General features: G+C 26.3%; 2 protein-coding genes across 3 annotated transcripts; one reads left to right on the top strand and one right to left on the bottom strand.

The window, feature by feature from the left end:
* Positions 1-3,508: 3,508 nt before the first annotated feature.
* Positions 3,509-19,041, bottom strand: LOC114131779 (zinc finger protein 271-like). 2 transcript variants are annotated; one of them, XM_050207739.1, is made up of 2 exons: positions 17,565-19,041; positions 3,509-3,573 (listed from the first exon to the last, which is right to left on the bottom strand). In XM_050207739.1, exons 1-2 carry the CDS (start codon positions 18,845-18,847, stop codon positions 3,528-3,530), a joined length of 1,329 nt encoding a protein of 442 aa, XP_050063696.1. In that variant the 5' UTR covers positions 18,848-19,041; the 3' UTR covers positions 3,509-3,527. The 2 variants fall into 2 exon arrangements, with proteins under 2 accessions (XP_050063696.1, XP_027852883.2); XM_027997082.2 differs by lacking the exon at positions 3,509-3,573 and adding an exon at positions 4,369-4,581.
* LOC126552796 (uncharacterized) lies at positions 10,468-11,188 on the top strand. The gene is made up of 3 exons (XM_050207740.1): positions 10,468-10,736; positions 10,813-10,959; positions 11,040-11,188. Exons 1-3 carry the CDS (start codon positions 10,529-10,531, stop codon positions 11,153-11,155), a joined length of 471 nt encoding a protein of 156 aa, XP_050063697.1. The 5' UTR covers positions 10,468-10,528; the 3' UTR covers positions 11,156-11,188.
* Positions 19,042-19,580: the final 539 nt, after the last annotated feature.

Genomic DNA, 19,580 nt, shown 5'->3' with positions numbered 1-19,580 from the left:
AGAATTTCAGGAAAAAATATAATACTATTAATATCTGTAATAAATAAAACAGATTAGTCTAGGCCCTAGGGTAACCGCATTATTTAAGAAAAAATAGTACAGAACAATAATAATAATAATAATAGTTTAATTTTTTTTATTACATACTGTTCAACAGAGCATTACTCACTTGACCACCCTTTTTTACTATAGTATTTGATTATATTACATTCTAAAGTACATAATTTTCTATCAATATTTATAAATGTTTTTAATATTTCTTCAGAAACAATATATCATTAGCTAGGTCTCTCAATTTTTATAATACTCATTAGTAAAGCGTTGCTGTAACATAAAATTTATCACAATGTTTTTCATGAGTTTTCCTTTAAATAACTATAAAGAAAACTTGATCGTCATTATGGGAAAAAATGTTATGAGTGTCTGAATTTTAAAAAAATTGCATACGATAAGGATTTATTTTCAAACGATTTTAAATATTTGTTAGTATTAAAAAAGTAAAAGTCGTAGATATTTGAAACTTTCACCAATTATTTAGATTGGCATTTTCTTTATATAATATATTTTTCAAAATATTTCGCTTATTTGAAGGCTAAATAATATTGAATAATAATAAATATTCGTTTTTATTTATAATTTTTTTTTCTATAAATGTCGATAGAATCTTTTTGGCTTGATTATTAAAATACTTGAAAATTTAATACAAAGTTTTTCATGAATTTGTGTTATAGTGATTCAAAAATTATAAAAATGTATTTGCACAATTTTTTTTTACTAGCGTTTGAAAGTTTATTGACAGCATTTATAAAAATCGTGAATATTTGTAAATTTGAGTTTATAATTTATAAACACTTTTGTATAAGTGTATATTTTTCATAAGTTTGGCTTACAATAATTATAAAAAAAGTTGAGTGTTGACCAATTAAAAACATCTTATCTCAATTTTAAATTTTTACAATAATTAATTACAATCAATAATTCAAGCAGAAAATAACGCTTTACTATCAAATACATTTCGATTTTTGTTATATTTAACTTAGTTTATACTACTATTCAAAATTAAACAAAAATTAAGTACATTAAATACATAACAATTGTATTTAATTTACAAATAAAGATACTTATTAACTTTAAACTCGACACTGATACATAAATAACTTAAAATATATTGAAAATTAACCGTTCATCTTACAGTGTTCTCATACAAATCAATGTGTCACACCACTTTTTTTTTAGTCAGCGATTCGAACGTCAAAAACGCGCGACAAGCTCAAAAATGATTCGTATGAGAATTTCGCAAAAAAATACAATTAGAAAGTTAATTTTTACACTTAAGATAATGTTCTAAAAATAACTAGAAGAAACCCACATTTTGAAGATAGAAAAAAATTTCAAAAAAATCTTCATTGGGACATCACAGTGAGTTTGCGTATACTAATATCCTCATTCATTTCAGAAACACCCTGTATGAGTACCTAATTTTAAATTTCAAAAATACAACTAAAATCGTTGTAGATAAGATCATTGTTTTTTGTTTTTCATTTAAAATATTAATTGTTGTAAAAGTTTACATTTTTAAGATTTATAAAAAACTATGTACACTATTTATTTTCAAACATTTTTAACTGCTGTAAGAAAATCATTTGTAAACCTTGTATTCAATTGTCAAGTTTTTTGGCCGAGTAACACAAAATAGTTAGTAAAAATTTGAAATATTTATAAATAGATAAAAAAGAATATTTACAAATCCAATATTATAAATAAGCTCTGTTTAAAATATAAAATGTACTCATTTTTTTTGTACATATAACCGTAGATCACACACTAGTAGTCTTAGCTTTTATACCTTACTAAACTCGTTCCAAGTACGATTTCTTTATTTATGAAAACCACAAGCAACTTTTGATGTTTAGATAGCTATTTTTATAAATCCAAAAATGCATACAAACATATTTGTTTTCTCAAATAAATTTATACATTAAAATTTTTATTTTTGAAAAATCATCTTGAAGTTATGTCTTTTAGACATGGCCGAATTTAGGGGAGGGCAACCGAGGTGACAGCCCCGGGGCCTCTACAAAAGAGGGGCCTCCACAATAGTGAATTCGGAAAAAAAAATCTTTCAAATTACAAATGCACTGTCACCCCGCTGTCCCATCGAAAGGTTAAAAAATTGTTTATTTTATTTGGAAAATAATTTGGAGCCGGAGGGCCCCCACTCCTTTGATGCCCCGAGATCTCCACTCCTCTAAATCCGGCCCTGCTTTTAGAAGAGAGGCGCTATAAAATTTTTCTTTTATAAATACCGGAAATTAAAAATCTATAACATTTATTGATAAACAAACCGATAAGATATAATGACCCAGTGTCGGTTTGGCCCACCCGACACCCGGCGATCGCTGGGGGCCCCTGGACATTTTATATATTAGGGGCCTATATCTAAATGGAAAAAAATATTAAGAGGATGTCAGCGTACTATTTGTTTTTTCTCTCTAGCCCATGCGCAACATAAACAAAACGCATTTACGCAGAATCAGTTTTTCTATTTTTAGTAATCTTAGAGTAAAATCACCCTTTACAAAAAAAAAATAGATAATTTTGAGGGAATGACATAATATCGATTTTATATTTTATTGTTATTTGACTTTCCAAATAAACAAAATAATGTTGTAAATTTAAACGATGTTTAAATTGTTTTGAGACCATATTTTGATAAATCCATATGTCATTCCCTCAAAAATATTATTCTCTATCTTTTTTGCAATATTTTTACTCTAAAATTACTTAAAATCATAGAAAAAATGATTCTGTGTAAATGCGTTTTGTTTATGTTGGGCGTGGGCCAGAGAGAGAAAACAAATAGTGCGCTGTCATCCTCTTAAGTTAACTCTCGATTCCGGACTCGGATTCCAATCGAATCAATTTGTAAGCATTGAACCATTGATTATAAATACTAGTATTTAATATATTATGTACTTACTAGGTATATTATAATATTTTTAAAAAGTATTAAAAGTATTATTTTAAATTTGTATATTTTATTTAATTATTTTTTAATGATAAAAATTTTAATTTCGTATTACACGGAAAATGCAATTATAACCATTCTGTCACGTGTTTATAAATATTATAAATGTAAAAAACCTTTTTTTGTTTTTTGTAAGACAATACTTGTAAATTACTGTACCGGAGGCCTAATCATAAGCCAGATCGATATTGTGATGACCATTTTACTATTTAAGTACCTACGCTAATTTATTATGAATACTTTAAGTTATTAAACCACTAATTTTTAATACCCTTTAATATTTTTCGCATGAACTACCCATTGATGTCTAACAATTAGCAAATATACTTAATACTTAAAGCTTATGTTATAAATTATAATAAGACATAAGTGTCGATATTTATACAACAACTATACTACTTAATGCAGTTCTTATTTTTTTCACTTGTAATTGTTTTTCTAAACGTAAAATAAAATTTGTATTGAAACATTTTTGCTTACGTATAGAACGTGCAAATTGTTATGCTAATTGTAGTGATCTTCCATTGCTGCTTGTAAAACCTTTTCTGTAACATTCGTCGGTCGTACACGATTATATTACTAGTTGACCAGAACATTGGTTGCTAATATTTGATATATTTTATTAAAATATAATAATATAATTACATTTTTGGGCATGTAGAACAAAGCTGCGAAAATATAGCGTATGTTATAACTCTAAACCTAGATTTTAAGCTACAAGCGGTGATTTTAAAGTATGGCCCAATAACCTGACTAAACACTTGAAAGAATACTGTGAATGAATTTAGCAGTGCGGTGAAATTAGTACTTAGTGCATGTTCGAGTGTTCAAACAATTAAACCAAGTCTTTCAAGTTTAATGCCAGACTAATTAAAAATCTATATAGATTTTATATAGCGTATTTCGAAACCCGTAACGAAGTTTCACCTAACTACGCGTTGGATACCAAGAGGCGGATATCAAAGACAGCCGACCAAGTATTAAACAATATCACTCGGCTTCTGTGTGGCTTAACTTGTTGTTGAGCCAGTTGAGGCCAGTTGAGGTTCGTAGAAATTATGCCAATTCTAATCATTTACGAGTGGGTTTGCCATGTGGTTTTTGACAAGCAGCTATGTGATCTAATTTAATTAGTTAATTCGTACGTATACGTATTGGTTTCTAAAAATCTACGAGCGAGTTTGTCGCGAACTCGTAAATGTGTTTGGTAATAATGTATACAACGTAGCCACGTAGGTTAAAAAATATAGTACCTCTTATGTAATTAAGTACGAAACCATAGGTTTACTAACCAACAATCAATGTAAATGTATAATGATATTTATTTATCAAAATGCATATTCATTTTTTATAATAACCGTACTATAATTTCCAATGGTGTTTTAGTTTCTTCATATATACAAAGTTGTATCGGTACTACAGTGGAACACTTGTTTGAAAAGTTATCTCTGATATAAACTGATGCACCAACAAAAATATAAAATTAACAAATAAATTCATTTGTTATAGTACATTTTTCTGTAATCGTAACACATCGCAGTCGATAGTCATACCTGTTGATAACATATGAAAAATTGAGGACAATACAGATATCACACATAACGCCCACAGATGACAGAAAAAACCATCCTAGACGTAAACACAGCAATAATGTTCATCTGACTATCGTTTAACATATTATATTATATAGTACCTATACATTTTGTATACCATGCGAACGTGTCGTAACGACACGCGAGAGCGCAAGAATAAAATGATGTACAACTACGCAACGAAGTTCTGCAGTGAAACACAGTCATTCGAAAATATTTGTACCATTGTTATTTATGATAATGCTTAACGATATATTATGTATATAATTTATTATTTTAATTTATTTTAGATAACATTCTTGTTTGGAACACATTATACTATTACACGAGTGACGAGTATTAATATGCAAATCATTTTTCTTAGTGTATTATGACATAATTGATTTGTTTGCAGTCATCGTACAAAAAGGTGATATTTACTATGTATGCCTATACATACTGACACAACTGTGTAGGACTTTGGGTAGATGGATTTTATAATTTTTGATTTATCAAAAATTCAACTAAGTTTTAATATTTAAAGATATTTCTGATTAATTTGCAACGATTTTAAAAACAGCATTTTTCATACGTATAAGTATATAACAATATAATATTATGTAGGTTCCATATTATATTAAACAGTTTTCAGTAAACAGTAGCTTAGAAAAACACGGTGTTTTAAATTTGAGAATATACTTATTTCATAAAATAATTAAATTATATAGTTTTGATTATGCAACTATAATATTCGTAAATTCGCAACAGACATTATGTTCTTAGGAAATAAAACAGCGGATAGACTTAGTAAAATTAATTATAAACATAATCTATACATAATATATACATAATATTATTACACGTATGACACGCAAGAATGTTGGCTGATGTCTTTGTATTTATTATTATGTGTTATGGTAGGCATAAATATTATTGCGAGGATGAAGTCTGTTAGACAAATGCATAACATAAAAAATAAATACATACAATTATTTCTCTGTACATTACTTTTCCATAAAAGTATGGCTTAACTATATAAATTTCTAAAAGTTTTCATTTATTTCAGAAATATTTTTAAGGAAAATTTTAAAATTATTGGAGTAGCATTACTACTGGGCGCCGAGTGATAACTATAATAGTATTTCAAAGATAATAAATAATAATATTATATAGACAACCGGGAATAAAATATATTAATAAACAACGTCTTATATTTATTGATTTATACGCAGTGAAACTTCCATACAACAACAAAATAATTTCATTAAACAAAATTGTCTATAGGTAGGTACAACAACGAAATAATTTAATTTAACAAAATTTTCTTTATAACGAAATATTTTTGAGAACCATAACCAACTAAATCATAACCAAATTTACGTAATTATATTTAATGCATTTCTCCATAATCCAAATTTTTTGTTACCCACGACTCGTAAGACCTTATGCACTGTGGAAGTTTACCGAGTATTATATATTATGCACGCAGAGGAAAAATACGATTACGAATTATATAATATTTTATAGTGTAATTTTGATGTGTTTTCAATAGACTTGGACTGCATATTTTTATTTCAGTTTATTATTATGCTGAACGGCCATATTCTAGTCATGTCATTCATGATATATTGTTATACAATTACTTAAAAGGGAACAGTCGCATTATTAAAAAAAAAATACCACTAACGGAATCTCGAGTTCGGGAAATCTTATTTTCTAAGAACAGTGTTCGTAGAAGATCATTTTTCGGGCAGTAAAAAATAAATTTCACAAAAACGAAAATTATTTTAGCAGAGAATACCTTCGTGACGGACCATCTGATGGAATCGAATCAACATTCACACAAATCTTAACACAAACATGATATAATATGAAACGTGCAATTCACGTAATCGCCACCCGTCGCACCCCCACACAACATTTTTCAATGTAACACATTGAATAAATATTCGTTTTTCGTTTAATTGACAATATTTAAATTAAAATATTTTTAATACATTTAATAAATATATAATAATTCATATATATTTTTAAAAGTATATATATATTTAATAAATGTATAATACTTCATATATATTTTTATAAATATATAAATATTTATTAAATTTATCAGATTAAATATTATTAAATATAACTCATTAAATATTAAATAATTGTTTATAATTAATTAATTATTTTTTTTTTTATAAATATATTAATACAATTTTTAATAGATGTATATTTAACATTATCACCATGTCTTTCCTAATAATTTTCCTTACAAATAAAAAAATAATATGCGTCGGGATGAGATAATAGGTTTCTGCATATTATTATAGCATTTTACCAACAAATCGATGAATGATATAATGACTACGATACATCTGCGAATGTCAATTATATATTATTTATATTTATCATATAATAATATTGTGTCGATTTTAGAACATTCAACGGTATAACACCTGCAGATATTCGTCATTCGTTATCGAATCGGTAATCCCAAAGACCCGATAGCGTGCTCCTCAGAATATTCTAGAATAGACGCTAACATTATAGTGTTTATAATAATTCTATTTATATATATTATATTATTATAATATATAATCTGCGGGTGTCGCGCGCACACACGACTATAAAGTTCTATACCGAATCCCGAATTCGCGTGTTTACAGACGCATGCGCGTGTTTGCCGGGTTCCAGTAATCCAGTGACCGGTTGTTCGCGGTGATGCCATTCGCCCGTTATTACTTTATTAGTTCGTACATTTTAACTTTTTAACCGTTCTTCCGTTCTTCAATATTGCCTTTTGCAAGTTGTGACGCTATTGTTTTTTAAACTTATAGTAACTTATAAAAGTACTGTGCGTACCTCGTTTTTGGTCCACAAAGGACAAAGAACGTCTATACTCTATACGTATAGGCGTGCGTCGCCATCCGCTTTACCACGTGACAAGTCGTGTTTTACGTCGCTGCCGTTTGTACGAGTGAGCTCGACATTCTTTTGCCATCATATAAACTTGAATATATATTGTTCCAGTGGGCAGTGACCAGTTGTAAAGTATAATTTTTCAGTTATTTGATCCACATCAATAACCATAATATGATATAATAAGACTATACATACATTTTAAGATTAATATATAGGTGCATTTATAAATCCAGGGTACATTTTTGTTTTTGTCTCTAATATAGGGCATAATTTCGTTATTCGTAATTAAACTTTATACTTTACCTATACCTAATATATATATAGTATTGTTAAAATATAGGTAGTTGATTCATTAAAATTTTATTAGGTATTAGAATGGCATTTCATAGAAGTAAATCAACTAAACGTAGACGATTTTTAGAGGAGTTAAAAATGTTAGACTATATTGAAACAGACCAATTAATTGAACCTCATACAACTATGTCACTTCAAAATACTCCTTGTAGTAGTACTAATAGTAATAATTACACTTATACTGAATTAAATATTACCCCTCCAGAACTAAACTTGCAATTTGAGTTTCATTATAACAATGATGCATGGAGTGATAAAAGTGATCATTTTAGTTTTACATCTGATTCTGATACTGAGGAATTGCACAACAATAATACATTTAGCCAGGAAAATAGTTTTTTAAATAGTAATTCATCAATTTTAAACAAACTAAGTGAGTGGGCTGTATTATATAATATTACCAATGTTGCTTTGAGTGCCTTATTAAAAATTTTAAAAACTCATAACTGTCATAGTTATTTCCCTATTGATGCTAGAACAATTTTAAAAAACAAATCATCTAAAAATAATTTGCAGATACAAACTGTATCACCTGGAATTTTTCATTATTTCAAAATTCAAAATAGCTTAAATATAATTTATAACTCTAACAGTCAATACTTTATTGGTGATGTAATTAAAATAGTGATAGGGGTAGATGGTCTCCCTCTAAGTAAAAGTTCCTCAAGCTGTTTTTGGCCAATTCTTGGATATATTCGTAACCCTTGTTATAGACCATATGTTTTTCTTATTGGGTTGTATTGGGGCAAAGATAAACCTCTAAACTGCAATGATTTCTTACTAGATTTGGTGAATGAACTGAAATATTTATACAAAAATGGTTTTCAAACAAAAAATGGTATAAAACGTGTTGTTGTAGATACTTTTTGTTGTGATTTACCAGCTAAAAGTTTTATTCTGAAGACCAAAGGTCATACAGGTTTTTTTTCATGTACAAGATGTACAATTGAAGGTGTTTATTCTGAACATAGAGTTTGTTTTCCTGGTGTTGATTTTACCAAAAGAACTCACTTAGATTTTATTAACCGAACAGATAAAGAATTTCATATGACAGATAACATTCCCATTATTACTGAAATACCTGAAATAAACCTTGTTGACAGTTTTAGCCTTGATTACATGCATCTTGTTTGCTTGGGAGTAACAAAAAAATTAATTTTACTATGGCTTGGTATTATAAAAAATGCTACTACTTCTGTAAGACTTCAAAGTAAAAAGGTTATAGATATTAATAAACAAATGTTATTTTTAAAAAATTCAATATGCAGTGATTTTTCTCGATTTCCAAGGGGTTTAAATGAAGTTCTTAGATGGAAGGCGACAGAATTTCGTCAGTTTCTATTATATACAGGCCCAGTAGTTTTAAAAAATATTATTAATGATAATTGTTACTTACATTTTGTTTGTTTACATATTAGTTTTCGGATTCTATTAACTCAAAATAGCAGTTCAGACCTCATTAAATTTGTAGAAAAATTACTTATATATTTTGTTAATGAATTTGAAGAATTATATGGTGGGCAATTTGTGTCACTTAATATACACGGTTTATTACATATTATTGAAGATTATCACAAATACGGGCCTCTGGATAATTGTTCATGTTTTCCGTTTGAAAATTACATGAAAACCCTAAAAAAAATGATACGGAAACATGAAAAACCACTGGAGCAGGTTATAAATCGTTATAATGAATTTCAGACTTTCTGTAAATCTAATATTCTTAATATTTCTTTGAATTCTATTGAATATTTAAAAGAACATAATAGTGGGCCATTACTTGATGAATGTACTGGACCTCAATTTAAAATTGTTATTAAAAATAATATTAAAACAAAGATTAAATCCTTATCAGATTGTTACATTGGATTTACTTATAATGGTAGTCTTAGTATTTTTAAAATTGTCAATATCTGTATAAAAAAAAGTGATAAGTCTAAAGTATTTATTGCTAAACAGTTTAAACACATTCAACCATTTTATAAAACACCAATTAATAGTTTAAAGCTGGGTATAGGTACTGTGAATGAATTCTACGAACCACTTATTACTATTGATATAGAGAAAAATGAGTATTCAAAATATTTAATTCTAAATAATACTCAAGTGGGTAATGTTGCTTTTCCAATTCTACATTCTGATATTCAATAATTTTAACTGTTATTCCGTTATATTCTATAGGCATATATGATGTAAATATGTAATTAATCATATATATGTAAACAATTATTAATTAGGTATAGGTTCTAATATTAAGATTGCCAAAAAATAGTATTTATTAATTTAAAAAAAAATAATGATAGTTAATTAAGTGTAATTTTTCTAAATTAAAATGAAATTACCTACCAATAAATGTTATAACTGAATTAATATTTTTAATTTTTAATTTATTTAAATTTATTTATCAAACATAGCTTATATTTGTACCCTTATTTGTATATATATATATGTATATAAATTAATAATTCACTACAAAACAAATTACAATAATATACAATATCATGCATCCTTGTATGTACCTATATTTTAATATTATAATGTATATACCTAATATAGTCAGAAGATCATTTGTTTAATACATAATTTATAGTAGGTGTAGTTATTTTGTACCTGTACTATTTAACATTTTGTTTTGTTTTAATTTAGATACTTTTAATAAATATATATGATGAATGTAACAAAATATTCAGTTGTACATTTTTATGATGATAACACAGTCGAGGCTGTACCTCAATTTTGGTTTCGCAAAAACAATGGTACGTGTGCCTGGCCAAAAAAAACAAAAAAATTTCATAAACTTGTTGAAAAACACTGTATACCAAATGAAATGGAATATGATTTCTTAGAAGCTAGAGAGATGTGTTCAGGAATAGGTAATTTAAGTTAATTATAAATGGAAATTTTTAAATATATTTTTAATATAATTTTGGATATTTCTTCATTATATAGAATCCCTGATAAAAGCCAGAGAGAAAGCAAAAAAAGCCATGTTTGTTTCTGACCTTTCTGATGATGATGATAAAGCTAATCGAAAAATCAAGCATAAGAAAACCCCATATTCAACAGCATCTTTAAGTTCATGTCCAATTTATTTAGGTAATATATCATCTATTTATATTTTCCTGTTTAATGATATATTTTTTTATATATAATCTGTGTATCTATTAACATTATAGATTCTGATGTTACTGAAAATAATGCAGCAATTAATACATCAATAAAACCAAACACTAAAATGATTAATCATGATGCACAATTTCAGTCACCTTCTCCAAAAAATATAAACAAATAATTGAGAGCAAGCCTAATGGTTGGTCTCCATCTCCCCTAAAAGCATCAGCTTCAAGTAATTATATGTATAATTGCATATTAAAAATGTTAATTGTATAAATATAATTTCATTGATTTTAAAAAGTAATATTCTAAACAATGTTTTTCTTATAAAATTAAATGTCATTGGCAATATATTTTAATAATATTTAAAATTCATATTATATTTACTAATTTTTGTAATTGAATTATAAAATATTATAATATGGTCAATGGTCATATTTTATTAAACACATATATAAGTACTTATTATTATATTTCATTTTCTAGAAGTAGCAAGAAAATTATCTTACGATAAAAGTCCTAAGTCAACATCTATCAAAAACCAGGTGAGATATATAGCCTGTTTATGTATGTATTTATTATTACCTAGTTATTTAATAAATGTAAATTATTTTACTTGGCAGTAAAACAATTGACGATTTTTGATAAACTATTATCTGATGGCGACGATAACATGTCTGCAGATGGTGCTGATGGTTATTATATGACAAAAATAAATACTCCTATTTCATCATCAAAAGTAGAAATTATTAATTCTTCAGTGACTGATAAGAGTCAAGATAAAAGTATGTATATTTTTAAAAAGTATAACACATATTATATAATATATTTTATTATGAACTGGATAAATGTGACAAATCAAATTTTTGTAAAATAATTATTTAATCACATTTAATTATTATAATTGTTTTTATTATTTACTTTTTATTAAAATTGTCTACAGCTTTCTTTCGTGTAATACATAAATTTACTGATATTTTATGAGTGAGAGTGCCCATCTCTAGTTTCTATATAGTAATAAACTACTACTATCCTTGAATTTCACAAAAATTATTTTATTTTAATTGATTTATATCATAATATATATATTAAATAAAAACTAGCTTTTAATTTGTTATTATATTATAGGTTCACAAAAGATGCTCAAAGGTATATTAAGAAATATTATATATTTACAAACTGATATAAAACATATCGAAATAAAGCAAAATGAAATATTAAATAAATTGGAATCTATTGTATCAAATTATGGAAATAATAGCAAACAAGATGATTCTAATAATGTCAATGAATTACAAGACTGCAATTTTCCAATCGATGATTTATATAATTTAAATATTATAGAAGACCAAATTAATACAAATTTAAATTTTAAAAAATGTTTGGTATGTATTTAGTGGTAAAATATATTATTATTTTTAATTTAAATAATGTAAAATTATTAAATATTATTTAGATCACAAATGGCTTAGCTAGATAATATCAATTTTCTGCAGTAATCAATTAAATTATTGTAGTTATTTTCACTTTAAACTATTATTAGTTAAAGTAGTTATATAGTCTGTTAAATATGTATTATTATTCTTTTCATTTCAGGTTCAATATTTATCATACTTGGGAGGTAATAACATTAATTGTACTATGAAGAGAATACTGATGAAATTATTTACTGACAATTTACTATCTTTATTTTCGTATAATGGTAAAAAAGGAAAAAAGAAATTTTGCGATCTGATTATTTGTCCTGTTATTTTTGGTAAGATTATTATATTAACTAAATAATGTTATTTCTTCATATTTAGATAAGTGTATTATAGCTCTATATTATTTATTATTATTTAACAGATGCTGTAAAATGTCAATCCAAATTATGAATGTTTCACAAAACGAATTGGAAAGTAGAATCAAGTACCATTTAGCACAGGCACCATTCAACATTAAAAAAAACAATAAACTTGGATTAAATGCAGAAGCTGCAGACTAAAATTAGCTAAAAACCATAGGTTTTTTTACAGATGAATTTTTTTACAATTTTAATAAAATAAAAGCTATATTAAAATAGTTTATTTTCTGCAATATTCTTTATAATTATTATTTAAGATTTTAATAAATAATAAGTTGTCAATTCATTAATATTTGTTGTTTTTATTACCTTTATTATTTTAATTTTAGAACTTACCTAATCCTACTTTTAATATATTAATAACATTTCAAGTATTTTATATAGTGGTTTAACAAATTCTATTTTATTTTTAAATATTTAATTTTATTATTTATTAAATATTGGAATTTAAATTTAAAAGAATGTTTATTGTCAACATTGGATAAATATTAGAAATGGGTTCAAAAAACCAACTTTCAATATTTATTAAATATTTATAAATGAAAAATTAATGTTGATTAAATATAAAATGTTTAATATCAAATGTTAAATAAAAGTTAATTCAATATATGTTTGTTGTGTGGGCCGTGTCAATTTGTAATGAAAAATCACGTCGGGTAAAAATTTAGATTTTCGAAATTAAGTTTTTCGACGAAAGAATAATTCAATATGGACAACAATCGCGTCACAACTAGCAAATCATCCGTGGTACAAGTTTTATATCACTAGATGTTGTATTTTATTTGAAAATACTACTATAATTTAATCATATTAAATTATTTTTACTTTAAAACTCTAAACATAAGTATAAGAATAATAATATTATTATACCAAGTAGGAAATTATTCAACAGTGATGAGTGCCATATTCAGTTCATAATGAATAAAATAGTTATTTCAGGACCGTTTTATGCATCATTTTAATAAATTTTATTATAATCACTCATATAACTTTATACCGACAGCGGAGCATACCATGTTATTATTATTCTAATATTTGTATTGCATTCGTATTTATATAGTAATAACTATAACTATTATATTATTTTTGAGCTCTTTCTCAAATATAGTACTGTGCAAAATGTAAACTTCAATACTTGCACTAATCAACATTAATTATGCATGAAAAACATAATTTTCTATATTTGTACAATGACATTTGTATAGTTGAACCTTTTATTGGAGGGAAAAAAAATAACTCTTGTGTTAAAGTACAAACAATTATTTTAGATACTCTTATACATTTATTTAAATTAATAGTACTTGTAAAGTTGTAAATTATCATTGATAATTAATCAAATATTTTTCCTACGAAAATAGTAGATATTAACTTATGATGATGTTAATCTTTAATTTTTTTTTTTATTTTATTAAAAAAAACTGAGCTATTATTATTAAAAAATGATATTATAGCTAAAAGAGTCATAGTAAAAACTTTTTATTACAATTGAAAATGTTTTTATATCAGTATATCTTCTACTATGTTTGATTATGTTATTGCTATTTAAACGAAAAAATACAAAGCGATTATTTTAAAATTAATATATAAATAGATTCTGACCGAAGTGATATGAATGTAATGATTTTACAATGAAGTGTGTTTTTTTTTTGCATAATTTTTCGAAATAATGCTTCAATTGTAGAATCGGGGGAAGGATCCAATGGCAAAATGAATATCTTTGGTGCATTATAGAGAGTACCGCTCTGCTGTAAATTAGGTGGTATGTGGATCACTATTGTTAACGATTCTGAACGAAGATGATTTGTCAGCCAAGGATATAATGTATAAAATATATTATATTTTAAATAGGGTGATGAAAAAGGTGGTTTATGTTTAAATTACCTGAATACCCCAAAATTAAACCATGTACAGAAAATGCCAATTTAAACAACTAATGCATGTTTCAAGTTTTTACGACTAATAATTGTTAACTAAAACAAAAATCTAAAAACGTTATTTAACGAGTAAATTATAAATTTTGTAAAAATTTGAACTAAGAATAAAATTGTTTTCTTTCGCCAACGTTTAAGTTCTTTTATAATTATTGTAAGTCAAACTTATGGAAAATCTTGTATTCAATTTTCAATTCTTAGCTGATTACAAAATATTTTTTATAAATTTCAAACTACAAAATATTCATGCTTCGATGAATTACAATATATGAACTTGCTGATAAAAAAAATTGTGCCTATGGATTCTTATGATTTTTGAATCACTATAATAATTTGAAAATGAAGCGTTGTTTCGACAAGTTATGCTGTACACAAACAAATAAAAAAACACACATCATTGTAAAATCAATACATTCATCATTTCGTTCAGAATCTAAAACTTGAATATTCCGGTTAATTTGAAACCTAAAATAATTCTTTATTTTCAAATTTGAATATTAATCTATTAGTCATTAACATCAAATTTGTCAAATTTGATCTTTGAATACCCAAATATATCCACATTTGAAATCCAAAATCCGAAAATTGATTAAAATGCAATGTCGTGTTTTTTATTATTTATTTTATTTTATATACATAATATAACATTATGATACGCTCGAAAAGTTAATTGTACCTACATGTATAATAATGTTAGCCTTATGCTTTGTTTTCGAAACGATAAACAGATATATGATATTAAAATTATACAATTAAGTATGTATTTTTATTTAAGTTAAAAAAATTTAGTTATATCCAAACACAAAATAATTTCATATTAATATAAAATAAATTTGTTTTTGTGATATAATAAGGTGTGGAATTATCTGTAATAATTTATATGGCCAAGGGTATGATGGTGCGAGAAGTATGTAAAGCCATATACAAAGTGTACAAGCACATATTCTTGCAAAGTATCCAATATCCAAAAACTTTGTACGTACATTGTGTAACCCATTGTTCCTATTTGGCTGTTTCTAGTGAAAGTAACATTAGACCTATTCGAAATTGTTTAGGCCTAATTTAATAGTTATATGTGTTTTACAATACAGCAAAAAGAAGTAATGTCTTAAAGACAAGTATTGAAAACTTGATACAGATATTCAAGTAAAAACACTTAAAAGACTGTGTCCCACTCGTTGGGTCCAGAGATATGATGCTATCGCTAGCTACGATTTTGTTAAGTTGTTTGAATTTAGTATGAAGCAGTAGACATTATTTCACACTAGATAGATTCTTCAGGATCAGACATAGATGCTAGTTTATATACAAAAGCAATTGATTCTGAATTTATAATAACTGTATATATTAAAAAAGTAATATTATACTATTCTACTAATAACATAATTTTTTTGATATATTTATTAAAAAAAGCGGTTCTCAACCTTTTACAATTCGCGTACCACCTACATAATTTGAAAATTTGTACGTACCACCTGATCAATTTTTGGCTTATTAATAATGTATACGTTTATGCTTTTTATAAAGGGAGATTATCTTCGCGTACCACAGGTTGAGAAGCGTTGTTGTAACTGAATTAAAAATCTATCAGAAGTAATTGTATAAATGAATTAAAAAAAATATTGTGTCAAGTCGTCAAACCTAGGTAAAAGGTTTTGTAATTACTAAAAGTAAATAGTGTCTAAAGTTCAATTATATTAATTAATTAGTAAATATATGCCTATATCGTTTATTATAATTTTTACTAAAATAATACAATTTTAAATAAATATTTTTAGGAAATGGCTGAAAAAACTGAATTGGAATTTACTGTAAAAAAATTTTGTAAAAGATAAACAAATCGAATTTTGATAGGTCACTTTGCTGAACTTAAGTAATGGAAACGGAAATAAAATAAAATTTATTTGTCTGAAACTGGACTACAAACTCTCACAGAATGTGATTCTAATGTAATATATCTTAATATCTATTTTATTTTAAAAATATTTTGTACGTTACTCGTCTCCACTACTACACCTGAACATACATTTTCAAAATTAAAAAAATTTAAAACATACTTGAGAAATACTATGACCGAGGTGTTGTTGAGAAACACACTAAATTATTATCTAATAATAAAATTGTATTATATTTAGTAATAATTTAAATACTTGATTGATGTAAAATAGTTTTTACTTATATTTATTTATAGGATTGTTTGAATAGATTAACAATGTTGATAATGTATAAAAATAATAAATTGTACTCAGGAAAAATTATTAATCATTTGACTAGAAAGCCAAAAAAATTAGAATTGGTTTTATAAAAATAATAATGTTTGTATACATAAATTATTAATTTTAATCACGGTATATTATACCGTGATTTTAATAATCGATCTAATAATTTAATTTATTTTTTATATTAACTGGAAAAATATTTGAAAAAATAACATACTAAATAAAACATTAAATTGATTTATCTATCTCCTGTAAGTTTATGCTTACGTTGAAGATATAAAGTTATAAAACGGTAAATTGAATTACAAATTATCATATAAATATAAATTTAAAATTAATAATACAAAATTTAATGGTGTAAGATATTAATATTCTGTTTTATTTTTATTTTCATTATTTTCATATGCTTATTTCAAATCCAAATAACAAAACAAAAAGAGCGGTGTTAATATTATGTATCGCTCTTTTTTATAATTCTTTAATTGTGTAAACCATTTTGAAAATAGTTGGGGGGATCAGCCCCACCCAAAAAAAATATATTTAGACACAATTTATCCTACCCTGGAAAAAATTTTAATTACGCCACTTGCTCACCTGTGAGTTTGACGATGTGCTGTTAGATGAATATTCTGAGTGAACGATTTTTCACATACATCACACTGGTATGGCTTTTCTCCAGTGTGCGTTCGGCGGTGTTTTGTTAGATTATCATTTCGACCAAATGATTTACCACACACATCACACTGGTATGGCTTTTCTCCAGTGTGCGTTCGGCGGTGTTTTGTTAGATTATCATTTCGACCAAATGATTTACCACACACATCACACTGGTATGGCTTTTCTCCTGTGTGAGTTCGTCGGTGTTGAGTTAGAGTAGCATTTTGAGCAAACGATTTATCACACACTTCACACTGGTATGGCTTCTCTCCTGTGTGAATTCGATAGTGTCTCGTTAGATCAGCATTTTGAGCAAACGATTTATCACACACTTCACACTGGTATGGCTTCTCTCCAGTATGCGTTTGCTGATGACGTATCAGACTATTTCTATAAGTAAACAATTTATCGCACACATCACACTGGTATGGCTTTTCTTCTGTGTGAGTTTGGCGGTGTTTTGTTAGATAAGAATTTTGAGCAAACGATCTATCACACACATCACACTGATATGGCTTCTCTCCAGTATACGTTTGCTGATGACGTATCAGACTATTTCTATAAGTAAACGATTTATCGCACACATCACACTGGTATGGCTTCTCTCCTGTGTGAGTTCGACGGTGTTGAGTTAGAGTAGCATTCCGAATGAACGATTTATCGCACACATCACACTTGTGTGGCTTTTCTCCTATGTGAGTTCGGAGGTGTCTCATTAGATCAGCATTTTGATTAAACGATTTGCCACAAACGTTACACGAGTATGGTCTTTCTCCTGTGTGAATTCGACGGTGTTTTGTTAGATCAGATTTTTGAACAAACGATCTATCACACACATCACACTGATATGGCTTCTCTCCAGTATGCGTTTGCTGATGACGTATCAGACTATTTCTATAAGTAAACAATTTATCGCACACATCACACTGGTATGGCTTTTCTTCTGTGTGAGTTTGACGGTGTTTTGTTAGATAAGAATTTTGAGCAAACGATTTATCACACACTTCACACTGGTATGGCTTCACTCCAGTGTGCGTTCGCTGATAACGTATCAAATTATTGCTATGAGCAAACGATTTGCTACAAACGTTACACAAGTATGGTCTTTCTTCCGTGTGAGTTTGACAGTGTGCTGTTAGATCAACATTTCGAGCAAATGATTCATCACACACATCACACTGGTATGAGTTTTCTTCTGTGTTTGTCTTTTGATGTTCCATAATATCTATTTTTTTCAGTTTCACATATGATTATCAATGCTACCGCATATATTAGGTACTAACACTTGTATATATTTTCAGGTCTTGCTATACAATAAATACACCAATCATATTTGACGACTTATAATTTAAATATTTTATGTTATAACCAATATATGTTTTTTTCGATTACTACTACGTGAAATAATTCTAGTATTCAGTCATGGTATTAGAACTTATATACATTGCTAAATTTTTTAGCCAGTATTGTTTATAAGTATTTAAAATTATATGATAATTAGTAGGATTATAATAATTTGACATACTATTAACGTATAAAGTACCTCATAATATCAAATATTATGAATTAAATTTTTATAAATTTTATTATTGTTATATTAATCTAAATCGAATCTAATACAAGATATTTGATGATATTATTTTTCATTTATTTTATTGTTTATAAAAGGAGAAAATTATTATTTTTAATTATTAAATAAATACATAATTATGTATAATATCATATTAATATTGTGTTTTATTTAATTTATGAGCTTAGTTCCTGATAAGATTTATAGCAGTAAGGAGCTACAGTTGATAGTATATTTGGTGTTTCTGGTCTTATTACGACATAAGCTGTTATTGTTGTAAAGTATACATTTCCTATTCTAATATGGTAATGTTAAGTATGTATTGTGGACTGTGGTAGCTCAATATTATTAACAATAGTTTGATTTATAATAACCAAGTATAC

Source organism: Aphis gossypii, chromosome X (genome assembly GCF_020184175.1).
Source record: "Aphis gossypii isolate Hap1 chromosome X, ASM2018417v2, whole genome shotgun sequence".
Lineage (NCBI taxonomy): Eukaryota > Metazoa > Arthropoda > Insecta > Hemiptera > Aphididae > Aphis > Aphis gossypii.
Note: the sequence above shows the minus strand (reverse complement) of the source record. Positions and strands in the feature narration are given on the sequence as shown.

Bases quoted from the DNA above. Each gene is read 5' to 3' on its own strand.
- LOC126552796 (XM_050207740.1), top strand. From the start codon at position 10,529: ATGATGAATGTAACAAAATATTCAGTTGTACATTTTTATGATGATAAC. The intron at 10,737-10,812 runs GTAATTTAAGTT...TTCATTATATAG, and splicing joins AGAGATGTGTTCAGGAATAG to AATCCCTGATAAAAGCCAGA. The intron at 10,960-11,039 runs GTAATATATCAT...TTAACATTATAG, and splicing joins TTCATGTCCAATTTATTTAG to ATTCTGATGTTACTGAAAAT.
- LOC114131779 (XM_027997082.2), bottom strand. From the start codon at position 18,847: ATGGAACATCAAAAGACAAACACAGAAGAAAACTCATACCAGTGTGAT. The intron at 4,582-17,564 runs GTGAGCAAGTGG...TGTTATCAACAG, and splicing joins GCACATCGTCAAACTCACAG to GTATGACTATCGACTGCGAT.